At 43.8% G+C, this 16,440-nt stretch overlaps 1 protein-coding gene across 1 annotated transcript in view; it reads right to left on the reverse strand.

Moving 5' to 3' along the window:
* The window catches only part of LOC125389035 (collagen alpha-4(VI) chain-like), a 105,489-nt gene that overhangs the window by 22,042 nt on the left and 67,007 nt on the right, over positions 1–16,440 (reverse strand). The window contains exons 22-31 of the mRNA XM_087905508.1: positions 14,332–14,394; positions 12,582–12,644; positions 10,638–10,700; positions 9,884–9,946; positions 7,112–7,162; positions 5,470–5,505; positions 5,305–5,367; positions 4,252–4,314; positions 2,471–2,506; positions 1,514–1,550 (exon numbers count right to left, since the gene is read on the reverse strand). Of these exons, the coding sequence (XP_087761634.1) occupies positions 1,514–1,550; positions 2,471–2,506; positions 4,252–4,314; positions 5,305–5,367; positions 5,470–5,505; positions 7,112–7,162; positions 9,884–9,946; positions 10,638–10,700; positions 12,582–12,644; positions 14,332–14,394 (538 nt within the window). The remainder of the gene's footprint in view (positions 1–1,513; positions 1,551–2,470; positions 2,507–4,251; positions 4,315–5,304; positions 5,368–5,469; positions 5,506–7,111; positions 7,163–9,883; positions 9,947–10,637; positions 10,701–12,581; positions 12,645–14,331; positions 14,395–16,440) is intronic.

A 16,440-nucleotide genomic window follows, 5' to 3' on the forward strand; every position in this document is an offset into this window, starting at 1 on the left:
AGGAAAATCATACACATGCAAGTCTCTGTGTCTATCGGTTCAATCACAGTTTGCGTCTATCACTAGAATCAGGGTTTTTACATGGACGGTCCGATCTCTCTTTAGAAGGCACTGTAGAAGTTCCACAAGTCACATGTTTGCTGTCACACATTCCCCAAACTAAGGGCAAGGATTATTTTGATTTTTTTTAATATTTCCAACATGAAGCCTAGGCCTGGAGGTATAAGCCTGCATTCCTAGCTCTTGGAAACTTGATGCAGGAGGATTACAAGTTTGAAGCCACAGCAGCATACATAAGGAGTTCCAGGCCAGATAAGGCTAGTTAGCAAGGTTCTATCTATAAAGACCAAAACTATACAAATAAATAGGCATATATATGTTATGAATATATAGCAATTGTATATATGTTTCTAGCTTGAGAACCAAAAAGAGCCTATTATTGTTTTAATTGATAATCTTTGATTTCCATCAAGGGTGAATATTCCCAAAGGTACATTGTTAATTTTTTATTCTCTGACTCTCCCTTCATGTCTTTTGTCATTTTCAATTCAAAAGTTTTTTTTAAACATTTAGACTTAGCATTCCAAAAAAATGTCTATGTTTATAGATAATGGTTATGCAGCAGCAATTTTTATCTTGGCATGACTTAGCAAGCACACTGAGCTTCTATCTCAAATATCTTTTTTCTTGCTCTTCTATTTTCTTTTTGTCCCTGTGGAGCTCCTCAAACATAACAAGGTTTTAACTTTCTCTACAGCCGGTTCTTCCTTTCTGTCCAAGGTGATAGATAGTATTTCTCTGTGTGACTTCCACGAAAATGGATCCTGGAATCTCCTTGACCAGCAGCTGGGAGTGGACAGAAGCCAAAAGGTTGAGCAAGAAAGCAGGCGATTGTGGATAAAGCCCAAACTTCGGCACTAGGTGCTCTCTCTCCCTGCCACCAGGAAAGGGAGGAGTGTGCTCTCGGTAGATCCGCGTCCCAAGAAGCTTGCTAAAGAGACTATGTAAGTGTCAGCTGTTATGTGACAAAGCAGTACCTAAGGCCTAGTAGTTCATAGTTCTGTTTCTGCAATGGAAATGACAACCAAATGGGAAATATTCTTTTCAAAAAATCATCACAGATCTTTCTGGTTGAAATTAAAAGAACAGTCCCAGCCACGCTCTGTTTCATGCACTAAGATGCAGGCACATAGGTGTGGGAGTGTAGTTATGTTTGGGGGGAGTTTTTTTTTTTTCACTAGTGAGACGGTGTGTCTTTCAAATACTTCCTTTCTGAGCCCATTTAGGAAAAGATGACATACTCACAAGGGAGATTGGGCCCAATCTGTCAATGGATAAAATCTTTTTAATGACAGACGAGCCACTTCCCAAGCCTCCATCAAATACTCAGTGACTTATGCCCTTAGACCTTGATCCCTGCCCCCACCCACACCGCTGGCTTACGCCCTTAGATTTTCCCACCCCATCCCATCCGCACCCCCGGCTCCATCTGGGTGTCTCCCAAACAACTTACGACAGTTCTCTCGCATGAAATCCACAATTTCACAAGGCTGTAGAGAGACGGGGAAGGACGGAGAGAGGAAATGAGCATTTAATGTGAAGCGGATTTCACCGTCGTGACTTGAAATGTCATGTGCGCGTCTTCAGTGCCTAGCTGAAGTGTTTAAATTTGTAACGGAAAAACCACAAAATTGCTAGAGCTGACACCTAACAACTTTATTTCTAGATCCGGTAGCTAATTTAAAACATTTAAAGGATTTTAAATAGTGTGTTGAGACAGGTAGGTAAGGAATAATATTTTACTTCACAATCTGCCTTACTAATCAATGGGATCACATCTAATTTTGAAGGTGAAATCCAGTGATCTATGCACAGAACGCTGGAGATTGCTGCCAGTGTGTGCATTTTTAGAGTAGCGTTTGCTAGAATACTCCTTTAGAAGGAATTCCAAGACAGGTGCCCCTGTATCCCTCACCCCCATAATCCTATCTCTTTCCTTTTATCCCTTCCTCTGTTCTGTTCTTCTCTCAACATTGGACCCCACCACTTCCTGTTCTTCAGGAGTTTCCACATCCTCCAATCCTACCTGACAGTCTGTGCACTGGAGGAGAAGCACTCACCATAATTTCTGAGATTGTTTCTTAAAGTGTCCCATAAAACAGAAAAGTCTATATTATTCTGTGAATTGGTTTATTAAAAATGCATAGCTTTAAAAGCATTGTTTTTAACTTTATGAAAGAGCATACTTCAGGAAGGTGGTAGCTTCCAAGTATTTTCTTTTGTGTCACTTAATGTTTAAAATATTCTACTATTTTTATAGTGGCATTTCTAGGAACACTCTGCAAACTTACAATTTTAACAGAATTAATTAAAATAAAGAAGTTTTAAGATTAACAAACCTTACTTTGTAGATATAGAAAAATCTATGTTCTAAAATGAGTGAATTTTCAAATTAAGAGTCTTCACCTACCGTCCAATCCGCCAAACTTTTTGAGCCCTTGGCACCCTGGAAAGAGCAGAAACGAGGTTCAAAATACAACATTCTGATTGAGAACACTTTCTTCTCCACAACCAACTGGTGATACTGAGGATTCTCCATGGCACACTGGCCCTGGAGCTCTGTCCGGTCCAGCCAGGAGGACAGAGTGCCTGAACGGTACAGCCCAGGCCTTGGGGTCCAGGAAGCCCAGGTAGACAGGACACAGACACTTAGAAGATCAGATAGTTTTGAGACCAATCCATAGTTCAGGTTCAAATTCAAAGCACAGTCATTCAAAATCCCAGGTCTTACCGCAAGCTATTCCAGAGTACGTCCTTCTATCTCCCTTGTTCCTGCTCTTCGGGCCTCTCATTCCTACCCTGTCTCTGCCCTGAAGCCTTCCAACTTCAGCTGTCTGGCTCCAGCCCCCCCTGGGAGCCTAGAAAGCCTTTGTTTAGACCTTCCAGGGCAGTAATTTGTAGCCTTAGGCAGGTTGCTGTACTGAAACCCCTGCTCAATCTGTTTCACCATCAAATGGCCGTGAACTACCTCTATGATGTTGGTGTTCTGACTTAGTTGCTCTTTACAGCAAAAATCCTGAGCTCCAGTAAGTCTAGCATGTCCCTCTCGCCTGTCCCTGGCTGATGAATACACTACCTCTCATAGAAGGACAGTCCTGTGCCCTGGATAGCTTTTGTCAACTTGATACAAACCTAGACATACCTTGAAAGAATGACTCTCAACTGAAGAACTGTCTCAGACTGGCCTATGGACATGCCTATGAGGCATTTTCTCAATTGCCAGCTGAGACAGAAGGTCCCAGACAACTGTGGATAGATGGAGCACCACTGAATAGATGGAGCACCGTCCCAGGTAGGGGAGCAAACCAGTAAGCAGTAGCCCTCTATGGTCTCTGCATCAGTCCCAGCCATCAAGTTCCTTCCTGCCTTAAGCCCTTGCTTTGATTTCCCTCACTGATAGACTGTCACCTGTAAGCCAGATAAACCCATTCCTTCCCAAGTTGCTTTTGGTTGTTTACTCACAGCAACAGAGAGGCAAAATATACCCAGTCTCTAAAACAGGACAGAGGGCGAAGCCTTGGAGTCTTTCCACGTCCCAGGGAATTCTAGTCTTCCCCTCTTCCACTTTCTTTTTCTTTCCTTTTTTTTTTCTTTTGGAGACAGGGTTTCTCTATGTGTAATAGCCCTAGCTGTTCTGGAACTAGCTCTTTTAGACCAGGCTGGCCTTGAACTCACAGAGCTCCACCCTACCTCTACCTCACAAAAGCTGGTGCTAAAGGTGTGCACCATCACTGCCCAGCTTGTCCCAGGGAATTTTAAAATTCCTCTAGTCTTGCAATATTATCAATTCAGTTTAGATTGTACGGTTGGGTGGGGTGGTGGTGTCACACACTTTTAATCCCAGCACTTGGAGACAGAGGCAGCCTAGTCTACAGGATGAGTTCCTTCTGGTTTTATTTGTTGGTCATCGGGTTTGCATTGGTAAGCACGTTCTCCTATGAGTATTACGTATTGGCTTCTGTATTTAGGAAGATCCATAAAGCTTCAGTCACTCTGAGGTCACCCCTACATTCAGAGAAGAACTGCACATGGGATACTCTGTATAGGGTTTGAAGTCAGTATTCTCCAAGCAGTTTGCCTGTGCCCTTGACTCTGCTCAGTGTCCCAGATGTTTGTTTCTTCTTCCTTTTATCAAACTCTTACTCATCTTGGCATAAGGAGGAAAATAAAAACAGGAAGAGTACTTGTTACCATTTTTCCTGGTGGGCCTTGGTCACCTGGAATTCCAGCAAACCCAGGAAAGCCAGAATTACCCTAAAAGAGAAAAACCAAAGAAATAAGCTTCCCTGTTGGCTACAAGAACTGACCCTCCCAAAATATCAAACTGCTTCAGACCTAAGACCAATGAGTCCGTCATCGACCTCTGTGAACCATGTATCCATGGAGAGACAGGAGGCTTTCTGGGGACTAGACAGCTCCCTCCTAGCCTACCTGTGTAACTCCAGCTTGGCCATGGCTGATACACACACAAATACATTTTCATGCAGAGCCTTAAAAGATGACTTAACCCTCAGTCACGTCTCATGGGCATGTGATAAACATACTGTGTGGGTATGGTAGTGAGGGTCCGACCATGGGAAAGGAAAAAATTCCCACAGCGCTTTCTGGGACTCAGTGTCTCAGGAAAGGTTTTGAGTGGCCAGAGGCTCTCCGCTCATGTTCTAGGTATTTGAAGTAACACAACACACTGATTAACTGGATTTAATCAATGCTTTATCTTTTATATTTGAAAGGAGAAAGACAAGTTACCAGGTCAGAGCAACCATGAGCAGAAGCAACTGAGCAAGCATGGGGCTGACTGTCTTAATGAGCTTGCGGATAGATGAAAACACCAATTACCGAGTCCAAGAAAGACACACGCTCTCTTGCCTTCCCTCCCTTCTGCAGCAAATCAAGTTGACAAAAGCTATCCAGGGCACAGGACTGTCATTCTATGAGAGCATAGGGAAGACTCAGATAAACTACACTTGTTCAAAAGCATTGCCCTTGACAATGTCCTTCTACATTTTCCCCACAGTCACCAAGGCAGAGGTGCCCTCAACCTGTCTTGAGCAATTGGTAGTGCAGAGCTGCGACTCTGGCCTGCCTGTTCTGCGGTTACCATTCCTTGTCACTGCAAGCCACACTTCTGCCCTGAACGTAAACGAGAAGATGGGATGGGGTGTGCAATGTGTCCCGACTGAGCAGGGCTAGGCTAGTGTCCTCCATACCTGGGACCATGACTGATGACCCTTTGGTTCTTACCCTCTTCCCTCGGATTCCCTTGGCCCCCTTCTCTCCTCCATGGCCTGGGTCACCATCTTCTCCCTTAACAAAGACAAAAACAGAGTTCTGAATGTAAAGAAAGACGTACGAACTCATGACAGACAGTGGCCAACAGTTGCCAGGCCCACAGAGAGCTCTTCTTACTTGCACACCAGGATAGCCAGGGAATCCGGGTTCACCCTAGGGGCAGAATGAGACAGGATAATGATCAGTGCCAGGTGGTTAAGAGTTTCCTCAAGGGGCTGGAGAGATGGCGCAGAGGTTAAGAGCATTGCCTGCTCTTCCAAAGGTCCTGAGTTCAATTCCCAGGAACCACATGGTGGCTCACAACCATCTATGAGATCTGGTGCCCTCTTCTGGCATGCAGGCATACACACAGAAAGAATATTGCATACATAATAAATAAATAAATAAATTTTTAAAAAAAAGAGTTTCCCCAACATTCGTCTGGGAAGGAGACAGTCACAGGGCCACATTTAACTCCTGGAGGCCAACAACTTCGGTGGCTTCAGAAAGAATCAAAGTAGAAAGCCATGTTGACTTGGCCTAGATGACAGCAATGACAATGGGAAGTGATAAAAAGCTTGGCTGGACGTGTGACAAAAATGGCTCTAAACACTTGTCCTAGCAACCAGGGGATGGGATCAGAAGGATGGGTTCTCTATCCCTGAGTCAGAAAAGGCTGCCGGGGGAAACAGCTTTGTCCAGAGCATCAGTTTTGATGGATGGGATGTTGGATGATGTTAAAGGACAATTGTTAATTCTCAGGTATGATAATGATATCTGATTATACTTATAAAGAATATTTTAAATAAGCAACTTAAAATGTTTGTGCATGAAATGTATGGTTTCTGGGATGTTCTTAAAAATAATTTCCATGAGGGAGGAACAGTGATTGAGACTTTGAGTGAGATAAAACATAATTGGCCCTAAGATTTCCATTGACGAACCAAGGTGATGGGCACATATGTCAGTATCCCAACCTGTCCATTCACACATTTTCTAAGATAAGAACTAAGATAAGATGGCTCAGTGTTAGAGGCACTTGCTGCCAAGCCTAACTACCTGAGTTTGGTTCCCAGAATTGACAAGATGAAGGGAGAAAAGTTACTCCCTAAAGTAGTTGTCCCTGTGTGCAATGCACATATACACAGAGAGACATGCACACACGCAGGGGTGAGGGGGCAGAGAAAGGTGAATTAAAATGTAAAAGTAAATAAATAAAATGTTGAAAAATGAAGGAGGAAAGTTATTGTTGGAAGATGTGCTGATCTTAATTTGTTGTGGATGATAAAGAGGAAACATCTGAGGAGTCTGTGTGTCAGTATGAACTACAAGAGTCAGCTGAAGATCACAGGGTGGAGGGGCCTGGTGCTTTCAAGGCACAAAGCAAAGGGCAGCAAACTGTGTCTGGGGAAGTCCACAGCTTCTACGAGAATACGTGGATGTGTGAGTTCATCTTAGAACATGAGCTACAGTTGTTCAAGGGAAGGAGAATGAAAAGAAAAGTCTTTTGCAGAGGCACAGAGTTGGGAAAGGGTTCATGTCCCCAGATCCGGATGGAGTGGGAGCGCATACCTAGTGAGGCTGGAAGCCAAGGCTGGGAGGAGTTTTTAAATAAGTGAGTAACTAAATCAGACTTTTACTTCTCAGGGAGGGAACTCTGTAAAGCTATGACATGGGGGGGGGCATTCCTGAAACATATCTTGAAAAATCACCATATTCTGGTAAAGTGAAATAAAAACTGTGATTTGATATCTGAATACTTTTTTTACATGAGCCTCACCTTCTTGCCTTTTCTTCCTGGATGACCATAACCATCTTGACCAAGAAGACCCTAAGGAGAGGACACAAAGATGAACTGACTGTGAGTCGCCCAGACCAACTCATGGCTCATGACAAGAGCCAAACCTTTGCATAAGTTAACTACGTAAGAAACTGGAGAAGAGGGTGGGGATTGGTGGAGGTTGAGAGAACACCTTCACAGGATAAACACTCACATCGGAGGAAATAAGACTTAAGAGAAGAACATGGCAGCATCATCTACATGGTTGTTGGGAAGAGATGACAAGTTTGCATAGAGTCTGTGGGTGGATTTTTCTGTCCCAACTGTCAGCTCCCAAATAACCACATGGAGACATCTTATTAATTAAGTGAGCTCGGCTGATAGCTTGGGCTTGTTTTTAGCTAGCCAATCCTAGTGACATATCTTCACACAGTGTAAAGGACTATTCCACAGCATGCTCACCGTCTGGGAAACATGTTGATATTATTTCCAATTCTCGGGAGCTGAAGCAAGAGGACTAAATCTGAGCCAGCCTGTGCTTCACAGTGAGACCCTGTCTCAACACACACATGCATACACATACATACATACATACATGCATGCATGCACGTGCACAAGTGCACACACATACACATGCTCTTGTACATTACTGATCTGAACACCTACACGTACAGATAAGAAGGCTCTATCACAAGGAGTGAACTCAGAAACTTGCAGTAGGTTTTGCGGGAAATGAACAGAAACTGTTTCTGGATCAACAGGGAGGGCAAACAATGAAGGTGGAGGCCTGAAGACTGTTCCTGTAGCCCTAATTGGGAAAAATTCAAAGTACAAAAGAGAGAAAAGTAAGGGGAGTGGGAAAAAACTGAATCCTCTGTAGGGAGGAAAGCGCCTTTTGTTGGTTGTTACTCTGTCTTCGTCTCCTGAAGACACACAGGGTATTCACACAGGCAGCTGCAGGGAGAGACAGAGGCCTGTGTTTGAAAGCTGCCCACTGTGGGAGTGCTGAGGTTAAAGATGTGCGCCACCATGTCTATCTTCTCCTGAGTTCTAGGGGCTCAAATTTAGGTCCTCAGGCTTATGTGGTCCTGAAATGTCACCTCTGATAAGGATATCTTTCCCTAGAGAGATATAGATATCTGATAAGGATATCTTTCCCTAGAGAGAGATAGATATCTGATAAGGATATCTTTCCCTAGAGAGAGAGCGAGAGAAAGAGAGAGAGAGAGAGAGAGAGAGAGAGAGAGAGAGAGAAGGAATGCAGCATAAGCTCTGAGATATCTTCAACCAAGACAGTTGAATAAAATCAAACAAAATACTAATTTCACTACTTTTTTGGAGTATAGATATGGGGCGTCGTTTGCCTCAGTCCACAGAAGTCCTATTCTGCTCCTTCTTGCACATTTTAATTTAAGCTTCCTGGGCCTACTTCAGTTTTCTCTCCCTCCCAACAAATTCAATTTCAGTGCTGAAGTGGTGGGGGGACACTCTTTAGGCCCTTCCTAACCGCTGCTGGAAGAAATCTCTGGAAGACAACATTACTCTTACGATAAAACAAACTGCAGGGACGTGGTGAGCTGGAAACAGCCACATAAAATAACTAATTTGTTCTTGTGTTCACATCACTGGGCAGGGTAAGAGCGCAGAGCGCTGCCTTTGAAAGTGCCTGCCATCTGTAGGGAGAAATCGCTCATGATTGTAGGTCTCCAACATTATTCCTATGCTCTGGATAATTAAACTCATAGTCTGAAAAGTTAACCATTCTAACTGGGTGTCTTACTGGTGATATCTAGAAAGGTAAGTCTCTATGCTGGGGGAGATGGCTCTGTGGGTAATGCTCCAGTGTGTGAGGATTTGAGTTTGAATCCCAGAACTCATGTCAAGCTAGATATGGTAGGTAGCACGCATCTTCAACCCTGGTGCTCTCAGAGGGAAGTGGAGCTCACTGACTATCTGGGCCGCCTCACACACGAATAAAAACCAAAGAGATCCCTCCTCAAACAAGGTTGAAGGCTGGAGAAATGGCACAGAGTTTAAGAACACTGGCTGCTCTTCCAGAGAGGACCTGGCTTCGATTCCTAGAACCCATGTAGTGGCTCACAGCCGTCTGTAACTCCAGTTCCAGCAGATCCAACACTCTCTTCTGGCTTCCACAGACACCAGGCAATCATGTGATACACAGAAAAAAACACCCAGACACATAAAGTAAATCTTTTTATGAAGCCAAAAAATGTAGACCATCACCCAAGGTTAACCTCCACACACCATGGTATGAGCATGCTTACACACACATACAGAACGTATATATGTTCTCTCTCTCTCTCTGTCTCTCTCTCTCTGTCTCTCTCTCTCTGTCTCTCTCTCTCTCTCTCTGTCTCTCTCTCTCTGTCTCTCTCTCTCTCTCTCTCTCTCTCTCTCTCTCTCTCTCTCTCTCACACACACACACACATACACAGCTTTTTTTTTAGTTTCTCTGAGCATCTCATTAGTCCCCAAAGACTCAGATATTTGAAAAACATCCTTATCAAATAGAGGAGGCTCAGAGACATTCCCCCTTCAACAATGAAAAGGCAAAAGAAACTCCAGCACATTTTTGGATTCTTTATTTATATGAAACTTTGGCTAAATCCTCAACAGCTCAAGCCATTATGTCACATTGGTAACCCCAAGTTAAATCATCAAGAGTATTCTTTTATGTGAAACAAGAACATAGACCAAATAAGAAAAATACAAGGAATTCAACCAGGGGTTGAAAATAGAAACTAGACTTACAGGCTGCCCTCTTGGTCCTCGCTGACCCAGTGGGCCTCTCTCTCCTGCAAGGCCAAGCTCTCCCTTTTAATAGAGAGGAAAGATAAAATTAATTTTCTCTCATGAGTTTATGCATCTTTGTGCCATTTTCCTTAGAGGTTGTTTGGTTAGACTTTTCAAGCCCTGTTAGCATCACCATACAGTCAGTCGAAAGGCTTAAGGCTTTCTTGGAAATGGAATACAAATTCACAGTGGAATTGGATACAGCTATAAAGAAAAGCTGCAGGGAAAATGGATGCCACTGTAACTCATTGTGTTAAGGGAAATAAGCCACGCTTACAAATCCTGCACGATTCTTCTCAGACGCAGAGGCTGGATTCAAAAGTATCTCTCTCTCTCTCTCTCAGTGTGTGTGTGTGTGTGTGTGTGTGTGTGTGTGTGTGTTAAATAACATCAATTGTAAGTGTACCAGTGGTCTTTGTACTGCCGATGAGAGTAGATGCACAGCATAAATTAGAGAGGTGTGGGTGTGAGAACGTACACTTGCAGTGAGTCCGTGTGTCTCTCTATCAGTGCGCTTTTGCCTCCTGATATATGTGAGCCACTTCGCCTTAGGTCAGTTTGTATAATTTCCTTCTTTGTATGCGTTATCCAGCTACCGGCTAACAGGCAACCAATAGCATCATCAACATCAGAAACATGCTGGAAATGATCACACAGCGGGGAAAGAGTTGGGCAAGAAGAAAGTCCAAAGGGATCTTAAAGTCACACCCACCTTCACTCCTCTGAGTCCAGCTCGTCCTTTTGAGCCATTTGGTCCTGGAGGCCCAGGAATCCCCTACAATGATACCATGACTAAAATCATGGCTCTTACTACATATAGCCCCTGGCTTATAGCAATTTGACTACTTTTTTGTTTTATACTTTATAATAGAGAAAAAATCATATGCATATAGTCAAACCCATACTTCAAATGTTGCCTTTTCCTGGGATACTCATACTTGATACAAGACTGTCTTGTGATGTTGGGTATTGGCAGTGAACCACCACCATGAAGTCACAAGAGTCAACAACCCATACTCTCCAGGGCTGTATTGCTAAACTACGATGTTGGTTGGCCACGCTGACATTCTCAGCTGTGGATGGCTTCGTTGGGATATCATCCCACTATGAGTCAAAAGCATGTATATTACTGAAATGGTCTGGAATTGTCAATGTCTCATGAATCACCACCTCCAGACTCAAGTCAGAGGCCAATCCAACTACTTTCTGTCTGGGTGGCAAGTCGCTTAATCTCCCTGAACCTCTGTGATGCTATTTACAGGAACAGAACATTTGCCTGTATCTTCACAAGGAAGAAGGGAATTGGCATGAAGATGTAACCACTGTTATCTTCCAACAAGCAAAATGCAGAGCAGACGCAGTTCAACTGTAGGCTGGGAAAGTCTGGGAAGAAGCACAAAATCTACTATGTGAGAATTAAATCTACAAAATACTGAGAACTTGGGGAATTTTCTATACACTATCTGGGAAAGGTGACTTGATCGAAAGATCAGGAAAACTAGAGCCTAGACTTTTACCTACTCCAAACTGGAAACCTGTTCAAATGACACTTACGATATCACAATGAGGTTTTTTTGATTTAACTTTATTTGATGTGCAGTGATGGCAAGTATCCCCTGGAGCTGGAGTCACAGACAACTGTGAGTCACCACGTGGGTGCTAGGAATCAAACCTGGGTCCCCTGGAAGAGTAGCCAGTGCTCTTAACTGCTGAGCCATCTATCTAGCCCCCACAGTGAGATTTTTTAAATAACAGCTTAGCCAGGGCTTGTAACACCTTTAATCACAGCATTAGGGAGGCAGAGGCAGATAGATCTCTGTTCCAGACCAGTTAGAGCTACATAGTGAGACCCTGCTTCAATAAATATAGATGATTGATTTATGATAGATAATATATACATACATAGATTGATAGATAGATAGATAGATAGATAGATAGATAGATAGATAGATAGATAGATAGATGAGAGAGAGAGGTGATAGGCAGAGATACAGACAGACGGATGATAGAGATAGACAGATATCTGTGCTCTAAAAGCTTTAAAAGCAGCAAACTAGACTTTGTTACCCAGGGTGAGACTGAGGACAGGACTATAGCTTTGGTCATCCAAGAGCTGCCATTCTGAGTGGGTGGAAACTGCGATCTGACTCAAATCCTGCTGCTCAAGTGTCTAAGCAGAGGCAAATGCCCCTGCCCTCAGGAAGTCACTTGACCGTACAGCTCAGTCTCTCTGACCTTCCCACTAGCCACAGACATGAGATGGACCGTGGACCAGGCACTAGAAAGACCCAAGCTGGAGTCCATTCGACCACTTGCTATCTGTACAAGTCATTGCCTCTCTTTCAGCCTCTGTGGCTTTATCTTCACAGGCAAGGATGCCCTTTCACACTCGTGAGGAATGGGCAAGGGAAACGTGTCTCCTGCACAGCAACACGAGCTGTGATCTATCCTGGAGGTTCAAACCCAGAACCTATTGGTCACAGTGTGCCCAAAATGAAGGGGGTACAGAGTTGATACCAATGCCAACATCATGAGACTGGACGTTCTCGAAGTCTTTGGTACTCACCCAAGCGGCTCACCCAATGAATCCTCAGGGGCACGAGTCAGCCACTGTTCATCAGCAGCTGTACTGTAGCTACTTGTTTTGCAAACCTACCTGGGCACCCAGGTCCCCTTTTTGGCCAAAAATTCCTGGGGGTCCTTGCCTTCCTCTGGGTCCCTGTTCCAGAAGAGATATCAAAATCCAACCAATTTTTACACAGTCATTTAGGCCCCGTGCAAGTGCAAAATCATCTCAAACGTTTGCTGAACAAAGGTACCCAGAGCAGATCCCTCCCTGTGTCGTCTCTACCAAGCTGAGTCAGGTCGTCTCTACACGCTGGCGTGTTCATGGACCGCCCACTCTACACTCGCTCCATCTACAAGAGAGGGCACAGGTCCCTGGCATCCATGCTTTCAGCAGTCTTTCCAGATGGACCTGCCAAGCATTGGAGTTTGAAAGTGTTTTCATGTCCTCACCCACCCGACAGAGCGGGCTGAGAGCAGCAGTTATGGTGTGCCTCTCACTTGGAAATGAGCTTTTTATTTGCACAGGCCAGATGACAACTGTTTCTCTCTCCAGAACCAGAGGTTCCCTGGAGTTGTTGCTAGGGGCAAGAGGTGCTTATTTTCCTCCAGGTCTGTTTTGCTTTACTGATTGTGACACTTTAATTTTTCTCTGGTTTTTCTGAGAAATACATCCCTAATGGGAGCATTGATCTTGGCTTCTACTCTCCCAGGTGAGGTGTTGACAATCATTGATTTAAATAGACCATCACCCCCACAACCCAGTGGGAAGGTGAGAATGGAGGACGGGTTCTATCGATTATCTCGCTTATGGTTCTCAGCACGATGTGCAGCCCTTTCAAAAAGCAGAAGCCGGTGACTAAAGGAAAGAAAGCAGGGACGTGGCAGTAACAGGGGTCCCAATCTGAGATGAGCCAGTGATCAAAGAGAAAACAGGGGAAAAAAATAGGCTTCTTCATTATTTCCTCCTGATGCCATTTCTCTGTCATAAAGCAAACACGCCCTAATTACACTTGATTGCTCTTTTCTTCTGAGTGTCTTTGCCACCTACATCAGCAGACAGCTTCTCAAATTATTGTCTGACACTTGCAGGATTTTTAACGATGGGGAGAGGAGTCGATGGGAATGAAGTTTGTTGTCAGTTTTAAGTTCTCCCGTTGCAGTGAACTTGGAAATAATTTGTTTTATGAAAGAAACAATGTGTAAAATGATAGGTTTGGCTTTTTCTTTAAGGGTTCCAAATTAGCTGCTTGGAAATTCGTGTTTCCATTTGACGCTTCGGAACTGACAACCCTCAATGGACTGAAGGTCTTAAGGGAAGACTCATGTCTTGCTGGTTTTAGCACCCCAGGGACTGTGAGGAGGGAGTCCCAAGCATAACAGACACCCAGTAAGCACTTTGCTGATGGAATAAATGCAATTTTAAGGAATTAAATTCAACTTTGGAGCAACTCGAATCATAGCTTCAGGGGCATTCATTAAGAGCCTTGACTTTAACTTCAATTTCTAATCCTATCAACTCACTAGCAGTGTGACTTTGGCCAATTTGCCCACCTTCTCCATCCCTCCTCTATTTTGTCCCTGTGAAATGGACTAATAAGCCTTCTCAGCCCCCAGATAGTAGAATGAGTGAACCGGTGTTAAGACCTAGGTTAGTAGCAAGGACGTGGAATCTAATCAATACCAACTATTGTGGTTTGGCCTTTCCAAAAGAGGAGCTGTGCAGCCTGCTTTGGAAGGCCCGGAAGCTTCCTTAGGGTCATTCTGACTCAAATTTCTATCACACAAAGAAAAGGTTTCAAACACGTCTCCTTAAATTAAAATCCAGTTCCTAATACAACCTGTGGGCCTGGATACCCAGGCTCTCCTTGAGAACCCGGTTCACCAGCATCTCCACGCATACCCTGCAAAAATGAAAAAAAATAATAATAATAATCAGAGAGCTTCCAGCCAAAGCAAGTGTTCTATTAAGGACAGTTTTGCAAGACATCCCTTAAAAGCCTTCAGGATAAGTCACAGGAAAAAGATTGGATTAGTTGTGCTCAGTCCTCCCCAGAAATGGATTCATGCCAGAGAAGGAATCTGAGGGGTTTCCCCTTTGACTGAGAAAATGCAGGGGCTGATTGTTACTGCCTTTCCTTCCCAGTCTTCAATAGTCTTCATACATCACTTTCGAGAAGCTCCACCAGCGATGAGACAGAATTCCTTTATTTACATAACCCAAACTCCTATTTTCCATTTTGCATAAGAACTCTATCTCAAAAAAAAAAAAAACCTGAATCTCATGTGTGTGTGTGTGTGTGTGTGTGTGTGTGTGTGTGTGTGTGTGCCAGAGGTCAATCTTGGTGATCTGCCTCGAGGACTGTCAACCTTTGTTTTGAGACAGGGTCACTTACTGGGACCTGGGTTTCACCAATTAGGAAAGCCAGCTGACCAGTGAGCCCCAGAATCTCCCTGCCTCTGCCTCTTCCCATAGGTTCTGGGGATGGGGCTCAGGCCCCTGCATTTTTGCCTCAAGCATTTTAGCCACTGAACCATCTCTCCAGCCCTTCTGCCCTCTCTTTAAGATACATGAACTCAGTTCTCATGCGCTGGCTAATTTTGTTACCTTGACACAAACTGGAGTCACTTGGGAAGTCACTCCTCAATTGAGAAAATGCCCCCACCAGACTGACCTGTGGACGTATCTGTAGGGCTTTTTATGGTTAGTGATCGACATGGGAGGGCCCACATGGGTGGTGCTATCCCTGGGCAGGTGATCCTGGGGTATATAAGGAAGTAAACTGAACAGGCTAGGGAGAGCAAGTCGTAAGCCACATTCCCCTAAGCCGCATTCTTCCGTGGTCTCCTCTTCAGTTCCTGCCCTGACTTCCCTGAGGATGGATGGTTATGTGGACCTATTAGCTGAAAGAAACCTCGCCTCACTGATTTGTTTTGAGTTGTGGTGTTTATCATAACAATAGACGCCCTAGTGTCAAGGACCTTTATCTTACACATGGAAACAGAATGTTGCCCACACAGGGCAGTCGGGTTTGGGAATGTGGTCCTACTATGTGGTCCTACTGTTGTGGTCCTACTACTCGAACTTCTAGACTAGGGTGACCCTTACACCTCACCCCATCCCTGCTTTCTTATTCTCCTTTCTACACATTATACTGTATGTATACATATATGATAAACATGTGTGCTAGAATTCACATATTAAGGAGAATAATCTTTTTTTTTCCTTCTGAGATTATGTAAGTTCACTTAATATTATCCATTCTAAGTCCATCCTTTTTTCTACACATTTTGTGATTTTATTTTCTTTAGAGCTAAATTGCATTCTGTTGGTGGACCAAATTTTCATTATCCATTCATCTACTGAGGAAAAATATTAATTAAAAACTTAAATAGAAATACAAGCAGGCCTCTGTAAAGAGCCCATCATGTTGATAATCTGTGAAAAGAAGAAGCATTCAGTTACATCCCATAGTTTTCACAAGTTCATTCCTGTTCCAAATGAAAGAGTGACAGAAAAAAAAAATCCTCACATGACTAACTATAGTGGGGTTCTATTAGGAAGCTATGTGATTAATTAACAACAGGTTCACAAAACATAAAAGAAATAGGGCAAGGGAGGTCACAGAAAACAAAATCATAAAGCGATGGATGCTCAATTAATGTGACCGAGAGTGGACAGATAAATACATGACAAAGATGTGGCAGGGAGTAGATGGGAAAGGAGGTCGATGGGTAAGAAATCAACAGCAAAGTGAGCCAAGCTGGTTCCATGTCTCTAAAACATGAGTGGAGTGTGGTCAGACTGCGTCCGAGAGAAGCCTACAGGCATTAAGTTGATTTTGTACAAAATCTTCAAAAGAGCATCATAGTCTTTGATTTGGGCATTAGATTTGAATCTGTCAGTTGTGGGGTCTCTGGCGAGTTCCTTCCAAGTTGCTAGTCGATCT

The sequence above is a fragment of the Myodes glareolus genome, chromosome 4 (genome assembly GCF_982192425.1).
Source record: "Myodes glareolus chromosome 4, mMyoGla1.1, whole genome shotgun sequence".
Classification (NCBI taxonomy): Eukaryota; Metazoa; Chordata; class Mammalia; order Rodentia; family Cricetidae; genus Myodes; species Myodes glareolus.